This window comes from Nicotiana attenuata, unplaced genomic scaffold (assembly GCF_001879085.1).
Source record: "Nicotiana attenuata strain UT unplaced genomic scaffold, NIATTr2, whole genome shotgun sequence".
NCBI lineage: Eukaryota > Viridiplantae > Streptophyta > Magnoliopsida > Solanales > Solanaceae > Nicotiana > Nicotiana attenuata.
In genome coordinates, this window is record NW_017670928.1 from 159526 (window position 1) to 175732 (window position 16207).

General features: G+C 42.6%; 1 protein-coding gene across 1 annotated transcript; it reads left to right on the forward strand.

The window, feature by feature from the left end:
- The first annotated feature begins 14324 nt into the window (after positions 1-14324).
- On the forward strand, positions 14325-15336 carry LOC109244555. Its single transcript, XM_019411665.1, has 2 exons — positions 14325-14706; positions 14909-15336. The coding sequence occupies exons 1-2, from the start codon at positions 14325-14327 to the stop codon at positions 15334-15336; spliced, it is 810 nt and encodes a 269-aa protein (XP_019267210.1).
- The last annotated feature ends 871 nt before the right edge of the window (positions 15337-16207 follow it).

Consider the following 16207-nt stretch of genomic DNA (forward strand, 5'->3'; position numbering starts at 1 on the left):
CGGAATTGAATTTCGGGAAGTTCGGAGTTCATTTGGAGAGAAAATTCTCATTTCAGAAGCTTTAAGTTGGAAGAATTGAAAGGTTGGATTTTTGAGTAAACAACCTTGGAATCAAGATTTGAAGGTTCCAACAGGTTCGTATTGTAAGGTCCCGTGAAATTTTTACTCAAAAACCCGAAATCTCGTAGTGCCAAGTTAGGAATGTGTGTTAGAAATTTACAAAATTCTTCGCGGCGAGGAAGCTCGCCGCGGTTCAGACCTTTTGGATTGATCTGTGCATTAAAAAGTTAAGGAATAATATTTTTCAGAAAAAGCGCATTTCCGCGATCACATGAATTGGTGTTGCAAATATATATGTGAAAGGTGTGTCTCAATGTGTTCAATATACTATTCTTGGTAATTTAAGGATGTGTGAAGAATGTGAACCATGTGTTGAAATGCCTAGACTTCAAGTCAAGTTTAAACTGAGATTGTTATGCCAAACTATGTGAAATCTTCTCTATGCTTACAACTTGAATTGCTCTTGTATGTGCCTATTATCCTAAATTGCAAGGTTAACGTCGAAAGTGGAAATGATGTGAAATGGGGAAAAAGAGCTTGAGTTATGAAATGTGGCATAGTGCCAAGTATGATGTGATAATTGTGGCCCCAAGTGCCTATGAACTGATATATGTGAAATAAAGATTGAAATGAGATGATTAATGAAAAAAGGAACAACGTCTTGGTAAGACGGCCTAGCCGATCGGGCCGTGATCGGACGTCATGCCGCACACATGGTGCTATTGTGCTGATATTGAATCCGGAAAGTGAGAATGAGATTGTGATTGAGAGACATGTCTCAAATGAGGCAACCTAGCCGATCGAGTCGTGATCGGACTCCGCCCAAGAAAGCGGTGGTATTGTAAATGATGATGAACAATATTAAATGCCCTAACCTAAAGCTATGGAAATTATGTGAAAGTTATATGATCCTTTTACTTGATGATGTGGTGATCGTTTAAAGCTTTTGATTGATCCTTATGATTTCTTTGTTCTTGTATGATAGTTCTTTCTAATGAGATGGTGTTTAGTTATACATACTAGTACTATTCCATGGTACTAACGTCCCTTTTGCCGAGGGCGCTACATCTTTGAATGGATGTAGGTGGCTCCATAGCAGACAATGCCGATCGTAGGTAGCGGAGCATCCTCCACTCAGCAACCTTGGTGAGCCCCTTTCCTTCCAGGGGTTATGCCGTATGTCTTTTGTTATAAATTTCCACTTTTGAGGTATAGCCGGGACCTTGTTACCGGCATTATCATAACTGTCTTTTGCATCTTTAGAGGCTCCGTAGACGTTTGTGTGGGTTATGTACGGGTGATGGATGGGTCAATGAACTATGTTGTAACACTAAACTCCTGTTCTTCTAAATTGTAAATGTATGAAATCTTGGAAACTTAACTATGGTTTAAATGTGGTAATATGAAATAAACTAGCAATGTTATATGTACAATCTTTCCTACTATCTAAATAAATGAAAGCATTGTTTTCTTTGTCATAGTGAGTTGGGTAGAAAGTGTTCAAAACGCTTGCGCAGTTGGGTTCACTCGATTGAGCGCCTGTCGCGCCTCCGGAGGTTGGGGCGTGACACGTATGATAATTTTGGACTTGGGCGTATGTTCGGATCGAGTTTTGGATGACCCGAGAGCGTTTCGGCGCCCATTATGGAAAGTTGGCATTTTGGAAGAATTTGATAAGTTTGGGTTGAAGTGCATTTCAATGCTATCAATGTCCGTATGGGATTCCAAGTTTGAGAGTAGCTCTGTATGGTTATTCTAGTATTAGGAGCGCGTCCGGATGTGGATTTGGAGGTCCGTAGGTCATTTCGGGGTCATTTGGCGAAAGTTGGAAATTTGAAGGTGGAATGTTTGACCGGGAGTGGACTTAATTATATCGAGGTCGGATTCTGGTTTTGGATGTTAGAGTAGGTTCGTGATGTCGAATGTGAGTTGTGTGCAAAATTTGAGGTCAATCGGACAGGATTTGATTGGTTTCGGTATCGAATGTAGAAGTTTAAAGTTCTAAAGTTCATTAAGCTTGAATTGGGGGTGCGATTCATGAATTCGACGTTGTTTAATGTGATTTGAGGCCCCGATCAAGTTTGTGTTATGTTATGGGACTGGTTTGTGTGATTGGACGGGGTCCCGGGGACCTCGGGTGTGATTCGGGGGTGTTTCGGACCAAGTTTGGGTGTTTGGAAGCTTCAGTTTTCTGGTATTCTTTTAGTGGTGTCGCACGTATCACAAATGCAAGTATTGGTTTGCATTTGCGAACCTCGCATTTGCGAGAAGGTCTTTGCAATTGCGAAGAAGCCTGACCCGGGCTTAGCTCGTATTTGCGAGAATTTCAGTCGCATTTGCGATTCTGACAGGGTTCGCATTTTCGAGTCTGATCAATGATAAAAAGTACATATTTTTGAGTATATTTGCATATTAGTTCTTGTGTGAGTCGCGAGAGATTAAATGGTTTTTGAAGTGAAATATACTCATTAGGTGTTTCTTATTTGTAGGAATGAGCTTGAACGATAATGGAGCAAAAGATATCAAATTCGATACAAAAGGAAGAAATTGAAGGATTGGGAGCTCGTCTATTCTCGTGCGTGGAACGAAGACGGATGCAGAAAAGGAGAAAAGTGAAGGCACAAAACAGCGAAGCGAAGCAAAGGCACGGATCGCTTCGCGAAATGGAAGAATTTCAAAAGCTGGATCCGCGTCAAAGTCCGTGTCTAGCACGAAGGCAGACGCGGATCCGCGTCAAAGTCCGCGTCTAGCGCAAAGGCAGACGCGGATTCCAGTTTTCCCTAGCCGAAGTGGGATTGGAGAATTTCGCCCTTTAGCAACCCTAAGTGATATAAATATATAAAAAAGGGACTTTTGGAGGGTGACACAATATTTTGAGAGGCAAGAACACACAAGGAACAAGACAGAGAATCCTCTACGAGTTTTTCATCTTCTTCTTCTTAATTCCATTGTTTGTTATGACTTTTTACATTGTAATCTTGTTTAGTAGTATGAGTAGCTAAACCCGTCATCTAGGGTTGATGGAACCAATTGTTGGATGAAGTCTTGATTACGTTTTGATATAATTGAGCCGTTTTTACTCTGTAATTGTTCAACTATGTGTTTTCATGTGATTAATTGAAAGGGCCCTTGATTAATCGTGTCTAGTTATCTTGGGTTGCTTGAGATAGAACACTTGGTTAGATTGTTGTTGAACAACACCACTTTTGGGTAAGTTAAGAGATTAATTACTTGAATTTAAAAGCAGGGTTAGAGATAACAAAGCTTTGGTGGGATAATTCTGAGTAGCATAAATTGTTAACTAGAGTAGTTCGAGAGAATGCTTCTAGTAAATTATCGTAATTGATCGAGAGATAATTGCGGTAACCCAGAACTCATATTTCTTATAGAGTGTTACGGCGATATTATATCTAACGTGTCAGGAATTAATCCGACAATTGGAGAAATCAATAACCCTAGTCCATTTTACCATTGAATTCAACTCTATTCTTGATTATTGCTAGTTTTATTATTATTTTTCCTTAGTTAACTAAATTCTACTCATTATCTATTAAAAATCTTGCATCCGGGGATTGTTAGAGCTATTCATTAGCCGTGTTAAAAGTTGTAGTAAATAGGTTAGTTCCCTGTGGGATTCGACTCCGGACTGAACCAGACTATATATTTGCAGTGACCGCTTAGTCCTTTTTATAAGGCATAGTTGGGCGTGATCAAATTTTGGCGTCGTTGCCGACGAACTAACGGTGTTATTTATTGCAACTTGAAAGAATTGGTAGGATTATTAGCTTATATTAATTTTCTGTGGTGTTAAAAATATTTCCAATGTCGCCACTATGTTTGTATTAGCAATGGAATATCTGACAAGGATCTTGAAACAGCTGAAGGAGGAACCTAACTTCAATTATCATCCAAGATGTGAGAAACTAAACATTGTCCAGCTCAGTTTTGATGATGATTTGCTGTTATTCTGCAGGGGTGATATGGTGTCTATATAGCTATTATGTGAGTGTTTCAGTAGTTTTTCAAAAGCTTCTGGACTTGTTGCAAAATAAAGCAAAAGCTGCATGTATTTTGGTGGTGTTCCAACAGTAGTACAGGAGGATATTATTCAAGCTACTGGTTTCACCATTGGTGCACTTCCTTTTAAATATTTAGGAGTTCCTCTGAGCTCAAGAAGACTATCTGTGAGCCAGTGCCAACCTTTAACAGAAAAAATGCTGGGGAAAGTCAAACAATGGACAGTCAAATTCTTAAGCTATGCAGGAAGACTACAGCTGATAAAGAGTGTTCTAATTGCCATCCAAAACTTTTGGTCACAGGTCTTTCCACTTCCAAAGAAAATTATACAGATGGTTGAAGGTATTTGCAGAAGATTCCTCTGGACTGGTGACTCCAATACAAGCAGGAAAACTCTAGTAGCTTGGAAAAGATGTGCAGGCCTAAATCCAAAGGAGGACTGAACATCACCGATCTCAACACATGGAATAGAGCAGCATTGTTAAAACATCTCTGGAATGTTTTTATGAAAAAGGACAAACTGTGGATAAGGTGGGTGCATGTTTACTACATAAAAGGGAAGATTCCATGGCAAGTAGAACTGAAGCAAGCCTCATGGATAATCAGGAAGATACTACAGGCTGGGAAATACATAAATGAAGCAAGGTTGGATATTGGGAAGATATTAGGGACAAAATCATTCTCTATCAGGGCAATGTACAATCAATTCAGAGGAGATTTCCCAAAGGAAGATTAGAGCAGATTATTATGTAATAACAAAGGTTGTCCAAGATGGAAGTTCATATTATACCTTGCAGTACAGGAGAAGTTGTACACCAAAGACAGATTGAGCAGCGGGGGATTACAAATTAATCCAAACTGTCCACTATGTGACCAAGAGCTAAAAAGTCATCAGCACATGTTCTTTATGTGTAGATTCTCAGCAGAAATACGGAGGAAACTGTTAGCATGGATAGGACTGGCACGAAGGGTAACTGGTTGGAATGAGGAACTCAAATGGACAGCAGACCACATGAAAGGTAAAGGGTCGAAGCCATGCTCTATAGGATGTGTCTTACAAATGCTGTTTACCAGATATGGATGGAAAGAAATAGAAGAGTGTTTCAGCAGGAGAAGAGAAGTAGTGAAGCTATCACAAGGCAAATAGTACAGGAGATACATTGTATAGGAAATAGGCAGAGTAGCTTAAGGAATGAACTTCAAAAATTAAATTTCTATCCTTAGGAGTTGTTAGAATAGAAGGAGTGTACTAAGTTTGGGGCTGCATGTCCAAACTCAGTTTACGGATATACTTGTACATATTTACTTGGTAATAAAGATTGTTTAATTACCAAAAAAAAATATTTCCATTGAAATTCTCACGTTTGAACTCCTCTGTGACTCAGGTGCATGCCTATAAGCTCTTTGAGAACTGGTGAACTCTTTGAAGGACTCTCTGATCCCGAGAAAGCATTCCGGACATTGAACCGGGCTAACAAGAAGAGCAAACAGCTAGAACAAAACGAACAAATTGAAACTGAAATGGGTGACGTAGACAACAGGAATGATCGAGATGACCCAAACGTCAGAGTGGTAGAACCTCTTGTGCTGGAGGCTGCTCTCTATGATTGGGCTCAACCAACTGCTAATAACCTGGCCACAGCAATTGCGGTTCCTTAGATACAAGTGATAAGTTAGGATTTTAACATGTTTTATGCCCCTACATGCCTATGCTTTGATCATATATTTGTACAAAATAGTCCCAAAAGGCTCACAGGCTGTGTTATTTGCAGGTTTGATCGACAAAGTGACGAAATCTCAAAGATCGGCTCAAAAAGGAGTGAAACCCGTTCATGTATCAAAGACCAAGAAATCTAAGGGAAGAAGGCCTATTGCGGACCGCGCAAAATGTTATGCGGCCGCACTAGGAGATTCAGAGAGTTGGCAAACTGGGCTTAAGGGCAATGCGGCCGCGGTACATATCTCGCGGTCCGCGGTGAAGGCTCCGTGGCCGCACGTCAATTTTGTGCGGACCGCGGAATAGAGATTCAGAGAGTTGAAGTTTTCAGAGTCCATACCCATGCGGTCCGTGGTCGTCTTTGCGCGGACCGCGCCAGCTTCCTCCGCGGCCGCGGTCCATTTTACGCGGTCCGTGGAGCCCAACTTCAGAGAGCTAAATTTTGAATGTCAAGAGCCTTGTGCGGCCGCGGTCCATTTTGTGCGGCCCGCACTGACCCCGCAGGGGCATTTTTGTCCAGTTTTTCCAGCTTAGTATAAATAGAACATTTTACCTTTTTTAGGTCATCTGTTATATTCAGAACACAGCTGCGCTCGTGAGAACAACTTTGGTAGCCATTTTTGGCATCTTAGCTTCAAATTAACGATAGATTCTTGCAATTTAATTTAGTATTTAGTCATTATGTCTTGTTCTTCATCTATTTCTTCATTTTGTCCTTCAAGCATGAGTAGCTAAACCCATTAGCTAGGGTTGTGGCTCAACCCTAGTGTGCGTAATCGATGGGTGTTGCCATCTAGGGTTAGATTGACTATGGGTGTTTGCTTTTTGGGTTGATTTTATGTTTTAATCTATAAATTGGTAGTTGCAAACACTGATTTGTGCTTTGTGGATGTGACTCTTCTTGAGAAAGAGAGTCTAAGTCTTCAAAATTGACCCAACAAGGAATTGGGATAAACTCATTAGAAATGATAGTCCCAATTAACGGGTTAAATCTCGACAGAGTAATCAACCTACTTGAACCCTAGTTGCTTGGTCTAATTTGCCTACTCATTTGGTCTTGAGAGAGTCGAGTGGGCAAAATCACTCTCTCTACCGAGAGGTGTGAGAGTGGGTAAAATTGTGCAACGATTATAGCATAAGCCCCAGTTATGTCAATCGAACCTTAGTAACATTTACCCGTCAATTAGCCACCTAGGTGATGTCACGACCCTAGTGCCCTTCTTCCCATTAGATACAAATTTAGCAATTATCTCGTAGCATAATCTAGTTTCAATTAGTAGTTTGATAATAGTAGTTTATAATTGAAAAACCCAAAAATGTTAGAAATGACATTTAGAACAATTACACGACTCTAGTCTAGATAGATACCCACCTCCAATTTCTAGCTCTCTGAGGAATTCGATCCCGACCATCAAATCGGGTAAAATCTATTGCGACCCTCTCTCCTACTTTATTGTAGTGTGGAGTTGGCAGCGATCAACTTTTTGGCGCCGTTGCCGGGGAGCTAACAGTCCTGGCTATCTATTTAGTTAGTTTTGTGTGTTGTTCTTCTTTCCTTCTTATTTACCAATTTGTGTGCGTGATTACTACAGGTACCAAATGGCTTTAAACGTGAATGACCCTCTTGGAAATGTGCTTGCGGGGGAGGAGGTAGATGAAATTGGAGACAATGAGGTGCCTCTTGTACCTCCGGGACGTGGACGAGGTCGCCAGGCTAATGCTAATGACAACGTTCCAGACCCTCCTCCGCCACCTCCAAGAGCGGTTCCACGGGTGCTACCGAATCAAGGATATGCGAGTGCCATCGTTCCTCCCCGAATCCGGGCGGGGAACTTTCAAATCAAAAATGTCATGTTGACCTTGCTCGAGCAACGAGGATATTTTACGGGCGCCTCCGATCAAAATGCATACAAGCACTTGAAGGGGTTCGCAGATACATGCTGGGGTAGCAAGCAAACAAACGTGTCCGAGGATGCGTTGAGATTGAGGCTTTTCCCGTTTTCTCTTCGGGGTAAAGCGTTGGATTGGTTAGAAAGGCTCCCTAATCATTCCATCACTACNTGTACTTGCAAATAATGGTTAAACAAAGAGGTGGCAAAAGATCACAACCACCCGGGAGAGGTGGTTCCTCCCGAGGGGGCAAAGGAAAGAGAGTGGTAAAACTCACTCCCCAAGCTCGGGAAAACATCAAAAAGACTCGGAAATTGATAAAAGCTGCAGATAGAGCTGCTTCCCATTCCTTGGGGAGTGAGTATATGCTATCCCAGGACATCTCCTCAGACTCAGTCCCAACTCACATCACCACCCACTTCCAACTGACTGATACTCCTCCAGCATCACCCACTGTCAAGAGGCCAGTAAATGTAGTTTCTGACTCATCTGAGGGGTCGGAAGCAGGTAGTGGAGACGACACTACCTCCCCCACAGCTTCATTATCTGGGGAGAGTGCATGCGGAAATGAGGAGGAGGTACAGGGTGCTGAGGGTGGTGAGCCTCAAGTCGGAGGCGTTGCTAGAACTAGAAAACCTGAGGAGTGGGAGGATAGATTTGTGAGCCAAGTTGCATATCATAAGTTTAGGGAGTGGTGGCCGGTGAGACATTAGATACCGGAGAGGAGCTTTATTGACAAAGATCTACTTCCCCACAACCCGAACGTGCAAAGGGAGTTTAGAACTAGAGTGGGTTGGGAGTTTTTCATGGAGAAGTGTATTGATGCAAATGAACATATGGTCAGGGAATTCTATTGTAATGTGGCCCACATCGTCAAGGGTTCTAAGGTGACTAAGGCTCGAAACAAAAAGGTGTTGTTCTACGGGCAGTCTCTGAATGAATATCTGGGCTCCAATGAAGAGGACGAGACTCTATACATGGCAAAGTTAGAGATGGGTGAGGGGGTTCGTCCATGGTTAGCACAGTACTTGGCAATCCCAGGTACCGTTCCTGAGTGGTTGTTTACGGGGGTAAAAATTTTGAGGGGGACCCTGAATTTCGAAGCTAAGGGTCGGGAGACTTTCGTTTGCAGCAGGCTAGACCCTACCACACATGACCAGACTCTTCCTATATCCCGGGCTGTGTTGGTTGCATCAATCATAGCAGGTTACCCCATCAACGTGGGGAATGTGATGTCCCGCATCATCTCTCTTGTAGGTGCGGAAGCTAACCAGAACTACCCTTTCCCAACACTCTCTCTATGTATTTCCGTGACTTGGAGGTGGAAAAGAAGTCGTATGATGTCAAGGCCAAACCGTTTGCTCCTTTCTCCTGGTACAGTTTGAGGGGGCCAGACAACCCCAAGGATAAGAACTACAAGTCCCCGACTTCTGCCCCAACTGGCCAGTCTGATGAGCCAGTTGAGGTAGAGGCCACCACTGAGCCTGCCTCCACAGCTGCTGTTATGCCTCCCGGACCGTCCCCCACTGCAGATTTGCCTCCTGGTCATTCCACCTCAGCTGGCCCGGAGATTCCATCTTCCCGGGCCCATCCTATCACTGCCAACAGACTGCACCAGACACTTCAGAGCCTGAACAACTGGATGTATACTGCTTCATCCAAGTTGTCTACTTTGACCTCCACCATTGCATCTCAGTCGGCTCCTCAGCCAGTTCAGGTCCCACAGTCTATAGAGGATGCTTTGAAGAAGTTGCTTGATAACCAAGAGAAGATCCTTAGCACCCAGGCCGAGTTGGTGAAGGCAGTGGCTTCACATGGCAAAGCTCTAAAGGAGCTTGCCAAGGAACACAGGAAGCTGCGCAAGACACGGGCTTCCAGGGAGTTCGTGAAGGAGCTCAGGGCAGATGTAGAGAGACTGAAGGCAGATCAGCTGCCTTTAGATTTATTATTTGAGGGCCCAACTCCAGCAGCAGCCACAGTTCCGGAGCAGTCACAGAGGCCTCTTAAGAGGAAGAGGACTATCCCGAGAGAAGATGATGCCGTTATCCTGTTAGTAGACCCTTCGGAAGCTTCCTCCAGTCAGCCACAGGATGTACCAGATCCACAGCCAGTCCAGGTCCAGTCCTAGGTCCCAGCAGTTGAGCAACAGGAGACCGGGAACCAGCCTGAGGTTCCCGAGCATACCGAGGACCCGGGGACCACTCATGTTCCTATGCAGACGGACGAGGCTTAGGGAGTCTTCATATCCTTTCACTACTTTTTGGTGCTTATTTTTGCTTTAGTTGGCATTGGGGACAATGCCAGCTTTTATTTGAGGAGGTGTGCCTACTTTTATCCATGGATGACTGTATATATAGATTGACTTAGTTTATTCTTTCTTTGATTTTCACTTGGTCTGTATATAATCCTGCATTTAGTTACTTTTATCGTACTTTTTATCTTCTTTTTGGGTCTGTATATAAAGTTACATTATTGTATATATTCATCCCCCCATTGTATATTCTAATCCCCTATTGTAAATATTCATTCTATTTTCTATTTTCGCAAAAAAAAATTTTGTTTTTAGCTTCTTATATAAGCTCGTAGACTTTTGTTTTATTTTGGACATTTTTAATAAGCCTTTGGTTTTCTTAATGCCACGGTTTCTTTCCAAGATAGAATTTTGCGTGAACCGGGTGGCTCTTCCCAATGATAGATGGCATGACAAACTTCTTAAGGGTTTGAGTCCGTTTTTAATTTTTCTTTTATTTTTTTAGTAGTTTATAGTTAAGGGTACCTCAAGCATAGCTTCACTTGGGCCTAACACATTTGCCTTTGATCCCATGGTCAAAGACAGGTGGTTGTGTTTAGGATGGTGAAAGTAGTGACCTTGAGACTCTTGTGTTGACCAAACAAACATCATGTGGTCTTTCGGGACTATTGTGTGCTCAATCGTGTCTAAGGTTGTTGTGGGCCCTCGACTCTAAGTCTTTAGCAATCCTTGAGTGTGTGTGGTAAGAAATCGAATTTTGAGTCCAAGTCCCGAGCCAATGGTCCAGAACTTGCCCTGAATGTTTGTTGAGGCGAAATTTTGAGTGAAATTCGACTTGAGAAGTGATTATAGGCTCTCCTTGATCCAAATGATAATTGAACAAATTCCATAGCCTACCAATGATATGATCCCTAGTTAACCCTTTTGAGCCTTAGACCTTTTTCTTTCAAAAACCATGTTACAAGCCTATACCCGTTCTAAAAGATACCCTCTCTTGGCACCCGATCTTTCCTTGAGCACATGGCAAAAACATAAGTTTGGGGGAGAGACGAGGATAACAACAAAGTGGTATGGGGCACAAAAATGAAGAAAACGAAAGGCAATGAAAAAGAAAGAAAAGAAAAAGACAAAAAGAAAGCCCAATGTGAACAAGAATAAAAAGGGACTCAAGGAAAAACAAAAGTGAAAAAGGTGTGGAAAAAGTAGAAAAAGGAGAAATGTTTTGAATTGCATAAGAAAGAGTGACAATGCGTCTCTCTAACCCCTTGAAAGGAAGTGAAATACTCAAAAGAGTCAAAAGAATTGTGCCAAAATGAATCAAAAGAAGTGTTTTAGGGAAGATGGAACCCATATAGACCAACAACTTTTCCTACCCTCAACCAAAAGCCTTCACATTGACTCCACAAAAGCCCTATATGATCTTGAGTCGGATGACGCTCGCATTAGTGGATACTTACATGAGGGTCAAGCATATGGTACTTAGAGCCGGACTTGTGACCTTTCCTTGAGAGAGACAAGTGAACTCCCATTAACCTCAGTTTGTGTGCTTATACTTTAAAAGGCGACGTTTGCTTAGGGAGAGTTGAGGATGTATGAGTTTGGGTTCCACAGCGACCAAAGTAATTGAGAGAGTTCTTTGATGTAATGAGTCAATTCTTGATGCTCTTGTGTCACACTTGATCCATAGTTTTCAAGGTTTAAATGTTGTTAATGATCTATTTGTATTGACGGCAATTGTTAGTCCCAATTGATGCTTGTTGAGGTTACTTTAGGTCAGCTGGAATTACTTGGATTTTCCTTTAAGGGGTGAGTCTTACTTTGTTTGCTTGAGGACAAGCAAATGTTTAAGTTTGGGGGAGTTGATAAGTTAGGATTTTAACATGTTTTATGCCCCTACTTGCCTATGCTTTGATCATATATTTGTACAAAATAGTCCCAAAAGGCTCACAGGTTGTGCTTGTTTGCAGGTTTGATCGACAAAGTGACGAAATGTCAAAGATCGGCTCAAAAAGGAGTGAAACCTGTTCAAGTATCAAAGACCAAGAAATCTAAGGGAAGACGGCCTAGTGCGGACCGCGCAAAATGGTATGCGGCCACACTAGGAGATTCAGAGAGTTGGAAAACTGGGCTTAAGGGCAATGCGGCCGCGGTACATATCTCGCGGTCCGCGGTGAAGGCTCCGTGGCTGCACGTCAATTTTGTGCGGTCCGCAGAATAGAGATTCAGAGAGTTGAAGTTTTCAGAGTCCACACCCATGCGGTCCGCGGTCGTCATTGCGCGGACCGCGCCAGCTTCCTCCGCGTCCGCGGTCCATTTTACGCGGTCCGCGGAGCCCAACTTCAAAGAGATAAATTTTGAATTTCAAGAGCCTTGTGCGGCCGCGGTCCATTTTGTGCGGCCCGCACTGACCCCGCAGGGGCATTTTTGTCCAGTTTTTCCAGCTTAGTATAAATAGAACATTTTACCTTTTTTAGGTCATCTGTTATATTCAGAACACAGCTGCGCTCGTGAGAACAACTTTGGTAGCCATTTTTGGCATCTTAGCTTCTAATTAACGATAGATTCTTGCAAGTTAATTTAGTATTTAGTCATTATGTCTTGTTCTTCATCTATTTCATCATTTTCTCCTTCACACACGAGTAGCTAAATCCATTAATCTATGGGTGTTGCCATCTAGGGTTAGATTGACTATGGGTGTTTGCTATTTGGGTTGATTTTATGTTTTAATCTATAAATTGGTGGTTGCAAACACTGATTTGTGCTTTGTGGATGTGAATCTTCTTGAGAAAGAGAGTCTAAGTCTTCAAAATTGACCCAACAAGGAATTGGGATGGACTCATGAGAAATGATAGTCCCAATTAATGGGTTAAATCTCGAGAGAGTAATCACCCTACTTGAACCCTAGTTGCTTGGTCTAATTTGCCTACCCATTTGGTCTTGAGAGAGTTGAGTGGGCAAAATCACTCTCTCTACCGAGAGGTGTGAGAGTGGGTAAAATTGTGCAACGGTTATAGCATAAGCCCCAATTATGTCAATCGAACCTTAGTAACATCTACCCGTCAATTAGCCACCTATAGTGATGTCACGACCCTAGTGCCCTTCTTCCCATTAGATACAACTTTAGCAATTATCTCGTAGCATAATCTAGTTTCAATTAGTAGTTTGATAATAGTAGTTTATAATTGAAAAACCCAAAAATGTTAGAAATGACATTTAGAACAATTACATGACTCTAGTCTAGATAGATACCCAGCTCCAATTTCTAGCTCTCTGAGGAATTCGATCCCGACCCTCAAATCGGGTAAAAGCTATTGCGACCCTCTCTTCCTACTTAATAGTAGTGTGGAGTTGGCAGCGATCAACAAGCGGAGACATTCCAGATTCCCAACAACATGCTGCACCTATTGTAGAATAAAGGGTTGTTCTCTGGGTCATACATTGAAGACCCACAACAACATCTGAAGAACTTCCTATCGATATATGTCACTCAAAGACAGCCGAATGTGACTCCTGAGGCGATCAAATTATTACTGCTTCCATTCTTAGTGACGGGGGAGGCTCAAACTTGGCTGTATTCGCTCCCAATAAACTACATTGCTACTTGGGAGGAACTAGTCAAGCAGTTCTTGAACAAGTTTAATCCACCCAACAAAACTACGAGGCAGATTGATGAGATATTGCAATTCAGGGAGAAACCGACTAAGACTTTGCAAGAAACCTGGGAGAGGTTTAAGGGTATGTTGGTGAAGTCTCCTCACCATGGCATTCCAGATCAGATGTTGGGACATATATTCTATATGGGTTTGGCTGACAGTCTGAAGTCCAATGTAGATGCTTCTGCCGGGGGTGCATTCTTGAGCAAAACCTTCACAGAGTGTAAGATTCTTCTTGACAAGATGTCTCAAAATTCAGGCTGGATGACGAGAGACACAACACTCACTCCAATAGTGCATTCTGTCTCTCTTGACCCGAACAACACAAATGCATAAAACATAGCCACTCTTATGACCCAGATTGAGCTTGTTGACAAAGAAAATCGATGAGATGGGTATGAAACAGGTGCACATTGTTGATACTACAAATGGAGGCTTATGCACTCCTTGTATAAACCAATCATATGTGTGCTCGTGGAGTGGAGAGAATGACAACTAGGGTTTCAGAGAAGACATGAATTATGTCAATAATTTTGGAGGTCAGAGGCAAGGTGGACAACAATGGGGACCAATATCAAACCAGCAGTACAGACCAAACCAGCCCCAACACAACCCCAATCTAGGAGGAGCACGAGCACAAGGACAAGTCGTGCCTTATCAGAGGTAGTAGGGCTATAATCAGCAACACCAACAACAGTTGGCCTACCAACCACCTCATCAACAGCAGGATAGTAACATGATCGAAATCAGGGGTATGCTGCAACAACTCATTGGGACAAAAGGAAAGATGCAAGAGAAGTTAGCTGCACATGATTCAACAATCATAGGCAATGAAACTCAATTAGGACAGCTATCTATGCCCTTGAACAATCGCCCACAAGGAACATTGCCTGCAGACACAAACATTAATCCAAAGGATCAGAACCCAAATCAGCTCATGGCAGTGAGTCTCAGGAATGGAAGAGATTTAGACATGGAGCAAGAAGTTGCTCAATCTAAGAGAGAGACAACGCCAACTACTCCAGCTACCCCAGTTACACTAGAGAGAAATGAGTCAGCAGAGCTCACCGAGGTTGTAATCGAGCAAGCACAGGTTGACAAGGGTAAGGAGAAGGAAGGTGAACAACTCCCAGAATAGGCAGTAGAAAAAACTTCCAGCAAAGAAAAGACATAAAGTAGTGGGCAGAGGTTGATTCCTGCATCATTCCCTCAGAGGTTGGCAAAGCAAAAAGAAAAATGATCAATGCAGGAAATTCATGGAAATGCTCAGACAAATTCAATTGAATATTCCACTGATGAATGCTTTGAGGGAAATGCCAGGGTATGCAAAAATGATGAAGGACCTGATGTCGCAAAAATTTGACTTCCACGGCCTTTCCATTGTAACTCTGACGCAAACTTACAGAGCGGTAGTGACAAGGCCTATGGCTCAAAAGGTGTCTGATCCAGGTAGTTTTACTATCCCATGCACCATTAGGAGTTATGCTTTATCTAAAGCATTGTGTGACTTGGGAGCCAGTATAAACTTGATGCCCTTGGAAATCTATATAAAACTAGGCATTGGCAGAGCTAGACCGACCTCGATGTTGCTGCAACTGGCTGATCGCACAATCAAACGACCGACAGGAATTCTTGATGATGTGCTTGTTCTAGTGGGGAAATTTGTATTCCCTGCATTCTTTATCATTCTTGACTGTCAAGTGGATGAAGAGATACCAATCATTCTAGCAGGCCATTTTAGCCACTAGGAGAGAATTGATTGATTGTGAGACTGGAGAATTGAAAATGAGGTTGAACAATGAAGAGATAATATTCAATGTTCAACAATCTATGAGGACACCGAGCGAATTTGCAAATTTCTCACTAGTGGAGGCCGTAGATGTAATATTACAAGAGGAGGATGAGACTATTAATTTTAGGGATCTATTGGAAGCCTGCCTGATGAACCTGGAAAATATGGATGGTGAGGAGTTGGCAGAGTGGGTCATGGCTCTTAAAGGTCAAGGAATCTAGAAAAGGGAACCCGAGTTTGAGCCCCTACACTTAGAAGAATGAACAACACCACCTACGAAACCATCGATAGAAGAGCCACCACAGTTGGACCTGAAGCCGCTTCTAGGCATCTCAGGTACACTTTCTTAGGGCCTAATTCTACTTTACCTATTATTATATCATCCGATTTGCTAGATGTGCAGGTAGAGCAACTCCTACAGGTGTTACAAGAATGTAAGACTGCTATCGGTTGGACCATGGCGGACATAAAGGGTATCAACCCAGCCTTTTGTATGCACAAGATTCTCTTGAAGGACACAAACCTTTCAGAGAACATCAACGAAGGCTGAACTCGAATATAAAAGAGGTGGTGAAGAAGGAAGTGATCAAATGGTTAGATGCGGGTATCATCTTCCCCATCTCTGACAACCATTGGGTCAACCCTGTTCAGTGTGTGCTGAATAAGGGAGGAATGACGGTCGTACAAAATGAGAATAATGAGTTGATCTCGACTCGTATTGTCACAGGATGGCGGATTTGCATGGATTATCGGAAATTGAACACAGCATGCTGGAACGACCATTTTCCCTTGCCATTCATTAACCAAATTCTGGACAGGTTGGCTGG

Coding starts and splice junctions, on each gene's coding strand:
- LOC109244555 (XM_019411665.1), top strand. CDS start 14,325: ATGATCGAAATCAGGGGTATGCTGCAACAACTCATTGGGACAAAAGGA. Junction 14,707..14,908: donor CAAGGGTAAGGAGAAGGAAG/GTGAACAACTCC, acceptor GGGAAATGCCAG/GGTATGCAAAAATGATGAAG.